This window comes from Athalia rosae, chromosome 1 (genome assembly GCF_917208135.1).
Source record: "Athalia rosae chromosome 1, iyAthRosa1.1, whole genome shotgun sequence".
Classification (NCBI taxonomy): Eukaryota; Metazoa; Arthropoda; class Insecta; order Hymenoptera; family Athaliidae; genus Athalia; species Athalia rosae.
In genome coordinates this window covers 7,828,830-7,840,755 of record NC_064026.1, presented here as the reverse complement: position 1 = coordinate 7,840,755, position 11,926 = coordinate 7,828,830, and the positions used below count along the sequence as shown (strand labels likewise).

Below are 11,926 nucleotides of genomic sequence, written 5' to 3'. Positions count from 1 at the left end.
TAATGTGGGAAGACAAAGTGTTGAGGGATCCACTTGTCCGAAAAACTAGATAGATCAAACATCCTATCTAAAGTAAATCTTCACCTTCAGGGACAAAGTTTTGTTGAAGATAACTTTTTTGATTGTGGTTAATTTATGGGATTACATTTTTCGAATAATATTTTTTTCAGCTGGTTCTAGGAAAACCGTACTCCACAATTTATTAGGCAGGTTTAACATTGCCAAGTTCCCAATCAAGGCTTCGAATACCAGGGAGTCTCTTCACATTCATGTATGTACAATTGGATCACACTGACAATGAACCATGTCCTCCTACCCATAGCCCTGCAAAGGCTGGTTCGGAGTAAAAACAGACGGGACAGTCTCGACGGCAAGCTTTGGCCTGCCTCTTTCTACTCTAACCATAAATATCTCTAACTTGTGCACCATTCGGCATTGTGTGGTCGTCATAAATGATCACTTCGACAAGTGCGTCTCACATACACATGCATTGCGTTCCAGAATTTTTCCAGTTTGCGCATACACAACGGCTCTCCATTTTTTCAAAAAGATGCCTGTTCATTCTAGATTTAACATGATAAAGGTATAACTGTAGAAATTTTGACTCATATGGCTTGCCTGTTGTCTTACCTTCGGTGAATCTTCAGTCAACGTTCGGTGCCTTGAACCAAATTTTACTTTTCATTCCCCGTAGATTGTTTTTTTTCGTGTGGATGAATACCCGGATTTTGTGCACTTGAAAACTGAACAGCTCATTCTATCCACAGTTATTTTATTTTCAATTTTTGTTGCAAACAATACAAGATTATTACACGATGCAACCATTTGCAACTGTAATACAAAAACAATTGAAATCGCGCGTTGTCATATTAACAAAGTGAGTTCGTTAAATGCCACTGGAGGCGCGGCTGTTAGGGTTGGTTTTGGTTTGCACAAGGGAGACACCGAGAGGACAATTTAGACACTAAGGTTACCAAGTAATGATAATACAGAGCTCTAGTATATAGTTAATATCAAATTGATTGGTTATGAGCTATCAGTTAGAAGGTGGAGACGCAGAATTGACTTCGGCCAATATATACAAAGTTCTTCTCACGGGGAAAAATACTTAAGATCGCTTTAACTAGGTTAGAATAAACAAATACTGCAGTCTTCTCATGGTTCGGTATTTGAGTTCGAAACCGGAGAACCGCGAAGTACTAAACCACCCCTATTAACGACCCGACGTCTGGCGTTCGTCTGGGCCCGCGACCCAATCGCCGCCATATGATTTCACTTGATTGGCTGACCATATCTTCCCACTACCTTTTTTCGTACATACAATAACCAATCAGCTAGACTCGCGAACCCCGCCAGGTAATTTTAACTCCACCTCGTTTAGCCAGGACCCAAAAACCCAAAACGGTAGGAGCTCACTCTGTGTTGAACTACGACAAAACCGACTACGAACCACAGAATCTGTATTTTCACCTTCTTCTCCAGTAGATATATAAGAATTCTCATCATATAGGAGGCAATTCCGAACTATTTAAATGGATTCATTACTGTGACTATATAAATCAGTTCGATCCATATTCAAAACCGAACATCCATTCCGCGCGCTTAAACCGAATATTTCAATATTCCCGGGCAGATATGAACTCCAAAATCATCCGCGAAAGTGAGGGTGAGAACGTTCACATGAAGTGCGAAAAAGCGGTACATTTTTTAAGAGTGGGGCGTATAAAGTTGCGTTTTCTCTTCTCTAGCCCTGCATAGACCGGAGTATGGAGGGCTGAAGAAAATTCTTTCATAGTCTTACGCTTTCAAAGTCATGCCTGAGGATCAAGGATCATAATAAATATCTGGCTAAACGATAAATGTAGCTGTCTGTAGCATGTACTAGATCATCTTCGGTGAATTTCCATCAGCGATTTCACTTTTGGTACGGCAACTTTCCAAGTACTGACGTGGATTACAATCTGAAACGGGCACCCTGGATCCGATTTTTACATAATATAATGAATCGAGATAACATAAATGCTTTCGTTGCTATCTTTAAGTCTAAGATCCGATGGGTCGCGACATTGAAAAAGTTAAAAAACTGTAAATAACTGCGTTGTAACTATGGTTGTAATCATAGTTGAATCTGCATGTATGCATGTGTGTAGGATGAAGAGCGGTGGGGGAATCTAATGCTGTCATGGCTGACATTGGGAAAGAGGCACATTCGTGCCAGTGTTGAATTCTGGTGCGAAAGGGTTTGGTGGCGGTGAAATACTCGTGTTTCGTAAGTGAATCTCAGAGTCTTTAGAGCATGATCAATTAGATCATACTTTTCGTTCGAAAAAACAGTGAATATGAGGAGAAATGAACTTGCCACTAAACGGCGACATCGCTAGCGACCTTGTAGTAATCATAAGAGGAGATAAATGGGCAAAATCTAAGATAATGGAGCCCAGAGTGTGGAGAACACGACCTCGCGGAATAGTGGGCATTTGCGTGATCTTGGCATTGACGGGTATCGTATATTTGGGATACTTTTGCCCTGACCACGTCTGTGCGCTAACAAATCGTGATCTCAAAGAGTCAACTCGCGTTTCTGAGGGTTTCACATCCGGCGGAATTGAGAGGAGCTTGCAAGGTCATCCCTCTTTCAAACTTCAAAGTATACAGGGCAGTCTTGGCTACGAAGATGTGATCAACGACACTTTTCAATTTGACATGAATGCCCACGACGTCATGGTATTTCTACACATACAAAAAACTGGTGAGTATTCCTGTTGTCATGCAATTTAGGATTGTACTATCCAATACAAAGTATTACCAAACAACCAAATACTTCAAGATCAAGGGTTTTTTCAGTTGCTATAATTACCTCATTAAATTTCTTTGACATTCCATATCACCTTCAAATTGATGTTTCTTAAGCCTGTGACTATTACTACTTCCATTCTGAAGTGACCACAATCTTCTCATCTACCTTCAGACTCCAAAATCCCGGAGTTTGCATTAAATGATCATAGATGCCCGCTATCCTAAAGCTTAGAAATAACCATACTGTGGTTTCATATGCTTGATTTAATTATTTGTTTTTCTTCAAATTCTTGCTCTATTTAGTTGCACTGATCTAAACATTAGTATACAACCAACATGCGTTACTTACCTTATCAATCCATTCTGGTATGATAGTGAGTTAGCGATTAGTGGTTGATGCTGTGATAAAAGTTCGATTAGGTAAACATAATCCTCACCTATTAGATGTAATCTTTTTTTAGAGAACTGTGACTTTTCTGGAATTCAGTCTTACCAATTTTTTGGTTTCATCAGTTAATTCAATTCCAGGTTTTTTATCTGAAAAAAAAGTGATGTGATATTGTCTTAAAAATACTGTGTAAGCATCATCTAGTAATCTTTGAAAAAATTGTTAGAAATAATTTGCAAGACTCAATTTACAATTAGAGCTAATTGAGGAATCAGGTAAATTCAAAAACTTGTCATGATATCCCAATCCAGTGAAACTGTGGTATTTTCTGATTATAGGGGGGACATCATTTGGCAAACATCTTGTGCGTGACTTAGACTTGCAGAAGCCATGCTCATGTCAACGCAAACGAAAACGTTGCTTATGTTATCGCCCAAATCGAAATGAGCATTGGCTATTCTCTCGGTATTCAACTGGTTGGAAATGTGGTCTGCATGCAGACTGGACCGAATTGACTAGCTGCGTTGATTCTGAGTTAAATAAAATGGAAGGAGAAGGAGTCAGCAGGAGATATTTTTACATAACAATTATCAGAGATCCGATAGCCAGATATTTGTCTGAGTTCAGGCATGTACAAAGAGGTGCTACATGGCGGGGAGCTAGACATTGGTGTGGTGGCATTCAGGCCAATATACCTCAATGTTTTTCAGGGGCAAACTGGCAAGGTGTCACATTAGAAGAGGTCAGTTTTTGCTAACAATCACATCCGTATTCGCCATAAGAAACAAAGTATTTCTATTCACAGTACAATCACAATGGATCTCTATATGTTTACAGAATTATCTTCCTAATTAGTCGCTTGCAGTCTAGTACGATTAGAATTGATATTCTCAAGCTCATAAGTAAAGAATCCATGTCTTATCTTGTATTCATGAGGTTTGCTCTCAACATTTTTTTTTTTTTTTCATCAGACTTTGCTGCACTTTTGAACTTAGAGATCAGTATTCTCGTCAACTTGAAATAGTTAAGATTACAGATTTAAAACAAATTATTACCATAGTTTGTTTATTTACCATCCAGCTATCTGATTGCTTTTTTTTATACTTATCCATTTTTGTTCATGCATCTCTACATTTAAATTCAACCTCTTCTTAGTCATCATATTTCATTGATACCACGAAGTTTTTAATAAGATAATTCTTTGTTCTTGGTAAAGTTCATGCAGTGTCCACATAATCTTGCAAGTAACCGCCAGACCCGGATGTTAGCTGACTTATCTGTGGTAGGATGCTATAATTCAACTCTTAACAATTCAGAGAGGGATCGTCTCATGTTAGCTAGTGCTAAGCATAACTTACAGTCGATGCCGTTCTTTATGCTCACCGAATTTCAGAAGGTAAGCAGAATTTTTTGACATTGTTTATTTCATGCCTAACTCTTCTCATGTTCCCAATATTACTGAAAAATTATGCTGAGGTATCGATCAGTTGTAAATTTAATTGAATACTCTCACAATTTGTGTTCCTATGGACTAACCTTCACGGAGTACGTATATTATTGCAAATTTTACTCTGTGGTAGAAGTTGGTCTATTCTGGTTCCTGCCAGAAAATAATAGCCTTAATATAAATATTTATAAGTTGCCTCCCAGCACCATGTGTGTTCCATGCCTCCCAGTCCCCCTCTTCTTATCTTTGTCCAAACTTTCCATCTCATTGTTTATTTGAGTCTTCTAGCTATGTTTAGTTTTCCTTCTTTGACTCTGTAAAACTTATGCTTTGAATAAGAATGCTTAACCATGTCAAAATTACCAGGCTTGAATTTGCATAATTACATCATATCTATACTAGAGTTATCAAAGTTCTTGAAACAATTCAAAAATCAACCAATCAAGTACCTGCGGTTTTTTTATATAACACACAAATAGAAGTTTTGTTTAGTAATGGTATGACTCATTTAGTTGAAAATAATCTCATCCTATTTGACACTAGTAATGCTAAAGGCTGATACTTTCTGCTTTGCCAGTACCCAATAAAATGATAATATCTGGTTATTCTTAGGTTGGTCAGTACTCGTTTGAAGAAACATTTGGCATGAGATTTGCAGTAGCTTTTGAACAGCACAATGTGACATTAAGCTCTGCAACAATGGCTACGTTAACTAAGGAGCAGATAGAATCTGTAGAACAGCTCAACAGGCTGGACCTGGAGCTCTATAGGTATGCAAAAGAAGTTGTGTTTGAACGCTTCACGAGGCTTAGAATTCGTGATCCACATTTTGTACAGCGGTTTCAACACCTTGGTGAGCTACCCTCTCGCCAAAGTGCAACAGAATTGAATTGGGATTCTTTCATTGAAGATACCACCGATAACGACTAGTATTATTGATGGATAAAACGATTTTAATATTTAAAAACGACGTCAAGTATGTTTCGTTGACTCATCTTTTTATCCATCCTTATACTCCATCTTCACTTTGGCAGACCATCTATTATGTATTCACAAATAATGTATTCGGCTCATGAATAATTATGGAAAAGTGAGTTGAAATCTCAATTCTGATGATCCCCAAAACAAAAAAAAAGTTATTTGTGAATACCTGATAGCTGTACAAGATAGTTACATTTTTTAGGAATAAACGTCACAAATAATTGTCACAGCTAATATAAAATGATCGTGTATGAACAAGGTTATTAAGAAAAAGATATTTTCTTTTTCTCTATCGAACAAAGAGAGAGTAAGACATTCTATTGATGAGATCTCAGTAGAAGGAAAAAAATAAAGTGCGTTTGGCGTTATCTATGATTTCGAGCGATCTGAGCTCCACCCTCTCCTTCTAATATTTGTAAGTAGAAAAAAGATATAAAAGCTCAGAGTGCTCAGAAATGTATTTCAAACAAATTGAAAGACAAAATCAAATTTGTCTTGATCCTATATCAAAAATATTTATTTATTAATGCAAACATACGATATTGTATCTCACTGAAAAGTGAGTGGTAAGGTATTAGTTCGGGTATTATGAAGATGTTAAATTAGTACGCGAAAGACGTTGGTAAACGGGAAGGTGAGAATGTAATCCTGAACCTGTTCAGATTATGAGATTATTGTATATGTAGATTTAACTGTTTTTTTCTTTTTAAGTATATCAACGCGAAATCGCATAAAATAACAATTCGTTTTGTAAATATATTGAGAATGTATATTTTTAGACGAATAATTTGCACTGCCGTTTGAATAATGCAGCTTTTGGTTTAATAGAGGAGTGATCTTTAGGATTCAGATTTCATACAGGAAATCTTACATACAGCATTGCATTTTCGAAAGTATTCATCTTTAATTTCATTATTAACATTTGGTACACAAGCACACATGCCTACTGGTATGCATCACACGCAATTTCACTGGTCTCAGTTTTGCTTATTATTCCTTAGCAATAATCGGCAAATATACATAATCACACAAACATGTTAACTACCGAAATATGTACATTCACCATGCAAAAGTTTCTATGTTTTGCAGATATTGTAAATAGCTTTGAATATGATTTTTCAAAAATGCGATTATCTATTGCAAAATTTGATTTAATCCGGGTCAACATTTTTGTTTTATAGATTGTTGTTCATCGGTGTCTGAATTATCCCAATGAACCAGAGTTGTAAACGTTCGGTGAATAAAGAAATAACTAGTTTCACAATCAGTGTAACATCTCACTGGATTGGTGTTCATTAAAAAGAAAACTTTGAAAAGTGAGTGTACTGTACAGATGTGGCTTTATATCAAAATTCATGGATTGTTCATATCATTATGTTTAAACTTTAGGTACCTATAAACTAAATAGTGATACTTTATTGTGTACACATATTATGAAGTCTTGTATATAAGAATTGGAGACATATAAGCCATCAGTATCCATCGTGATGTAAGTTAAAAGGTTCCATTTTTTATTGGGAACGATTTGTTTTAATAAAATTACTCTAACTTCGAGACACACACAAAAGTATAACTTTAACATGTTGAACTTTGTGAACAGTATTTAATTACCTAACAACGAGATTTTTCGATCGTGTCTATTGACATTAATACGAATCAAAATGAAAGTGAGTTGTACAGAATAATGATCAAAATCGAACGTTGTAGGTGCAATAAGACTCGCTGGGTTACCACAATAATTATCTCATACCAACCAGTCATGAAACATAAATGTAGTATAGGTAATAAGATAATTTAAAAATATAAAATAAATGGTCTTTTTTTTCGTGGTGAAAGTCTCAGGCTTGTAATACGTCATTTGAACGGAACAAAGTATTTGCTTCCAAGAAAAGTTGTTATTGAATCCTGTATGATGTGTCAGCCAAGACCTTTGCTTTTCTCTACCAAGCTTCACCCAGCATACATCCAAAATTTAACATCTTTGATTTTACTCATGTACAAGCGATGAGTTTCATGCTCGTACGTCTTCCAATTTGTGTTTTATTCACAAATCATTGACTTGGCTGGCGCGTTTGATATCAGCAATGTATCTCAAAACGTGATATCAGTTTTGATAACTCCTTTTCTATTAAGACAATAGATTGGTATTTTCGTTCAAATATCATACGAAAATCGTATATCTCATTATAATTAAGTGAATAATATTAAGGACCAAAGATAAAATATGTCTTTGCAAGCTAACTCTGAGCTTGCAGCACAAGCAATTATGAGAGAGAATTTTTATAGATCCATCGCAAATTTAAGTGTGTAAAAAACAAAAAGAAAGAGAAAAAAATGTCAATCTTTCCAAACGTAGATACGTACCTAAGTTTCTGCATTTTTTTTTTTTGATCAGCTAAAACCAAAGGTGTTGTGCAGGATAGATATAAATTGTGAAATTTATTTTATCCTAAGTTTGAAGTGAAGTCCATTAGGTCTGAAATTCCAGTATATCTTGGAAGTAATATCGATTTCAGAGTATGCCATATCATTCTGTGTCTTGTATCTACATTGCATAATACCTTAGCTGTAGTGTAATGAAAGCCATCCAGGAGTAGTTGAGCCAGAAATATATATAATGAGTCGGTTCAATATTGTTATCATTATTATTACTATTATTTTGCATTCTCTTTTGGTTCGGTTCGCAAGGCATTCAAAGGCGCTTATACCATTTGCTGTACTCGTTTAAATTTTTCTGAATTCCATGTTCCTTGGCAGCGATCAAAACGAAGACATTCGTCGGTGCTCTAACATTTGGAACAAGGCAGCTTATCCTGCTATGAATTATTATTTGTGATTGTAATTCGACTCGAAGAATTAATTAACTAAGTAACATCGTATACGCAGTAGTAACATAAATTGTAGATACTCAGTTTTAGTGCACGTTTGATCAACTAAATTTCTATATTTCATTCAGCTTTATTGTGTTAAAATAAGGTGTTCCTGGAATGTCTATTGACATCATGCTTCAAACGTCTTCGTTATTGATCATAAAATAATACGCTAACATATAATTTATTGCATTTGTCATAATTCAGATCAATATGATACCATATTTAGTCAACGAAAAAGCCATGACGCTAGCCTAATGGAGCAAACAATAGGCCTAATGCCTTCTGTACCTTGTTTCAGCCAGTGTACATATTATACCATTAGTTCATAAAGGTTTATTGAAATATAATCTAAGATTTGAATGACACTACAATGATGTAAACAAAACTAGGCTCACAAATGATCTAATCAATTATTAATTATGTAAACCTTCTAATAAAACCTGAAAATTCTGTTACACTCTTAATATTTATGGACCCCCAGAACATCCCTACTATGGCGAGAAAGCTGTCTTTAAAATCCGAACACTGCTTGTATTTTACAAGGTTGTGTTAAGTCTGTATTATTGTCTGATGAAGTACATAAATAATTTTTTATTCTCTACCATCCTGTAAAATGTATCAGATGCTAACAAATCGTGGTGGCTTATGGAAATTAAAACTACGTTCAATCATTGTCTTGACAAATGGTTGTAATTGATATTATTATGCTAATTGTTTATCATAATACATATAATACATCGGTGAATGTAAGATGAAGTTAGATATTTCACACTCACAGCCGCTGTATGTTTACTTTGATCAGAAAATACTATGTGAGCGTATTTGTGTTAGTGTTTGTTCATAAAAGCTTTCTTCATTCCACTGAATGCATTTGCTAGAGCAACGATTGTTCCACCATTATTTTTTCAAAGCCATTGGGTGGCGGATGTGCAAATTCTTCTAGTATTATATCGAGAATAGCTCCATCATCCACTAAAAAAAAGATACATAGTTATTGATCATCACTGTTGAAATTGTTTTCTTTTTCTGTGCAACGTCAGGTTGATTATAAATATAAAACCATACCGTAAAGAACAGGATATATCGTTCCTTTGATTCCCATAACCGGCGCCTCCAGTAGTTTGCCATTCAAATAAAAGTTCAACTCTATATGATCATAGGATATGCCCTAAAACATATGATCAAACAATTCTCAGGGTTCTATGGTTTGCGACAAAATGTTGCAGTAAAGATAAAGAATGAAAATAATGATGAAAAGTCACCTACAATTATGTCACCCTCCTGGGCAATATTTTGGATCTTGTGTAGTTCCTCTGAATTATGGCGTATTATGCCATCGGAATTGAGTGCCCAACTTTCAAGGTCACTTCCTCCGATAGGAGTGTTCAGATCTGTGGAATGTGTTGCCAGGCCAACTGCCCAAACACCACCTTGCTGGATTTTTACTTCGAAATAACTCTTGCTTTGTGCCAATGGTGCATTTGTTAGAGCTGCGCCACGTCCACATACTCTCAATCCATTTTTCACAATGACTACTTCGTGTCCTGAGAGAGGCAGAAGAGGAAATTTTTTTAAGCAACTCCTGAAATGTTGTGGCTATAAAATTCTTCATCATTGTTGGCCACCTTAGAAAAGAAGCTAGTTGAGTTGTTAAGAATCTGCAACTCAGCCTGTCATGCCTAGATGCATGGGTGAATATCCTTAGAGGTTTTTCACCCTCATTTATCTGTTCAGTATAAATTGGAGAACATAGCATAACATGCTCCAAAAAAAATATCTATGTATGGTGGTCTAAATAGGGAACTCAACAAAATATATCAGGAGATCAGAGGTGATGCTGTTCCCTTTCACAAGCAGAAGATTCAACTGATATTCATAGTGTCTTATGTTCTATATACCAAAATATGTTGTAATTTAATGTGCACAGGATCTCTATACTACTGGTAATGAGTAACAAACCCATTATATCCTTAATAACCGCATCTGAATGACTCGTTGCTTAGAGATTTCTGATTTCCTGATTCTATCGTGGGGTTGTAATTTGGAAAGCCCGAGCACCTCCCATCTAAAAACAGGAGAATAGTTGAACGAGTTGTGAACCATTCCGATGCGGTCATTTTCTACAAAATTCTCATCTTACTTCATTGTTATTGGTAGCCTAGAAATCTACGATCATAAAACTGTAAAAAATAGTGGATAATTGTAAGCTTGTGAACCAACTTATATATAGCTTTTACATTGATAAGCGTCATGGAAAGGTCAGAAGGTCTCAACATAAATGAGACACCAATAAAAGCATGTATCGGTGATGAGTTCAGCTGCACTAACAAATGTCGGAAAACAATAACAGTTTGAGAATACAACTCCAAACACTTTGGGTTAATACGAAACACATGATTTTGTTAAACCATAAAATGGCACAAGATATAGTAATAGCATAGATATGTAGTCTTTTTGAATGCCGATGAAAATATTAAAGTTACGTTTTATTTACCCATGTGAGATGTGTCCAGGGCGATAGGGTTTGGCTCTCTTTTTGGCATTTGCGTGGTCGCCAGGCCGAGGCCGTCGAAGCAATTTCTCAAACAGCAAAACATAGTCATTCGAATGATGTATTAATTAAAGATGAACTTCATTACCGTCTCTCTTAGGCACAATCACACTAAGTTTATTCATACAATCACACCTCATTCGCTGGAATGTGATTTTTTTGATTGACTCCGAGGAGCAGACGGCATTTTGACAGTAACGATGACAGCTGATGACAGATCACAACTCGCAGATCGAGTGCAGCGATGCAACCAAGCTACGACGACTTGTACCCGGTGGGGACATCCAGGGACATCTACCGACTCAACGCTGACTGTGCTGTCGCCCTGTTGACCACATAAGGGTAGTATACATACATACATACCGAGCGCTGGCTCAGTGGCGGTATTAACTTTTCTAACTTCGAATCATCACCGAGTAACTCGTTGCTCATTTAACGATATGTTATAACATCGGATTCTAAAACTTGTGAAAATAATTGAAAAATACTACCTCATCGCATCTCATATAACGCTGCTTAATTAAACGAACTAAACATGGTGATACATCGAAATAGTTAGTGGAAGCGTTGGTGAAAGCCTTTGCTTCATCTCCAAGTAAGTCATTGCTCATTTAACTATCCCCGTTATAATGTCCAATTCTAGAAATTGCGACAGCATTCGGTTTGGATCATTTGGGTTGGTTGAACATGAAGCAGAGTCACTAATTGTTTCATAGAACCTTGACTCTTACAGAAGGATGTTCCTGAGGACAATGCCCCATTCTTGTATCTTAAAGATGTCATCTTTAAGATTGTCTGTGAACGTAAAACTTGTCATTGAGTATGTTTTAGAGTACTTTTTTAGCAGCAGATTTCTATGCCATCGAGGTTTAAAATTAATTAATCTTTAC

At 36.1% G+C, this 11,926-nt stretch overlaps 2 protein-coding genes across 3 annotated transcripts; one reads left to right on the top strand and one right to left on the bottom strand.

The window, feature by feature from the left end:
• Positions 1 to 1,419: 1,419 nt before the first annotated feature.
• On the top strand, positions 1,420 to 8,940 carry LOC105686076 (heparan-sulfate 6-O-sulfotransferase 2). The gene is made up of 4 exons (XM_012400674.3): positions 1,420 to 2,749; positions 3,523 to 3,926; positions 4,401 to 4,580; positions 5,244 to 8,940. The coding sequence occupies exons 1-4, from the start codon at positions 2,350 to 2,352 to the stop codon at positions 5,559 to 5,561; spliced, it is 1,302 nt and encodes a 433-aa protein (XP_012256097.2). The 5' UTR covers positions 1,420 to 2,349; the 3' UTR covers positions 5,562 to 8,940.
• A 216-nt stretch (positions 8,941 to 9,156) lies between these two features.
• On the bottom strand, positions 9,157 to 11,285 carry LOC105686077 (SPRY domain-containing protein 7). 2 transcript variants are annotated; one of them, XM_048660228.1, is made up of 5 exons: positions 10,980 to 11,285; positions 10,445 to 10,550; positions 9,752 to 10,029; positions 9,551 to 9,653; positions 9,157 to 9,457 (listed from the first exon to the last, which is right to left on the bottom strand). In XM_048660228.1, the coding sequence occupies exons 2-5, from the start codon at positions 10,446 to 10,448 to the stop codon at positions 9,360 to 9,362; spliced, it is 483 nt and encodes a 160-aa protein (XP_048516185.1). In that variant the 5' UTR covers positions 10,449 to 10,550; positions 10,980 to 11,285; the 3' UTR covers positions 9,157 to 9,359. The 2 variants fall into 2 exon arrangements, with proteins under 2 accessions (XP_048516185.1, XP_012256098.2); XM_012400675.3 differs by lacking the exon at positions 10,445 to 10,550 and having other exon boundaries at positions 10,980 to 11,284.
• Between the last annotated feature and the right edge of the window lie 641 nt (positions 11,286 to 11,926).

Bases quoted from the DNA above. Each gene is read 5' to 3' on its own strand.
- LOC105686076 (XM_012400674.3), top strand. From the start codon at position 2,350: ATGAACTTGCCACTAAACGGCGACATCGCTAGCGACCTTGTAGTAATC. The intron at 2,750-3,522 runs GTGAGTATTCCT...TTCTGATTATAG, and splicing joins TCTACACATACAAAAAACTG to GGGGGACATCATTTGGCAAA. The intron at 3,927-4,400 runs GTCAGTTTTTGC...TTCTTGGTAAAG, and splicing joins AAGGTGTCACATTAGAAGAG to TTCATGCAGTGTCCACATAA.
- LOC105686077 (XM_012400675.3), bottom strand. From the start codon at position 11,088: ATGACTATGTTTTGCTGTTTGAGAAATTGCTTCGACGGCCTCGGCCTG. The intron at 10,030-10,979 runs GTAAATAAAACG...TGCCTCTCTCAG, and splicing joins CCTGGACACATCTCACATGG to GACACGAAGTAGTCATTGTG. The intron at 9,654-9,751 runs GTAGGTGACTTT...CATATGTTTTAG, and splicing joins CCCAGGAGGGTGACATAATT to GGCATATCCTATGATCATAT.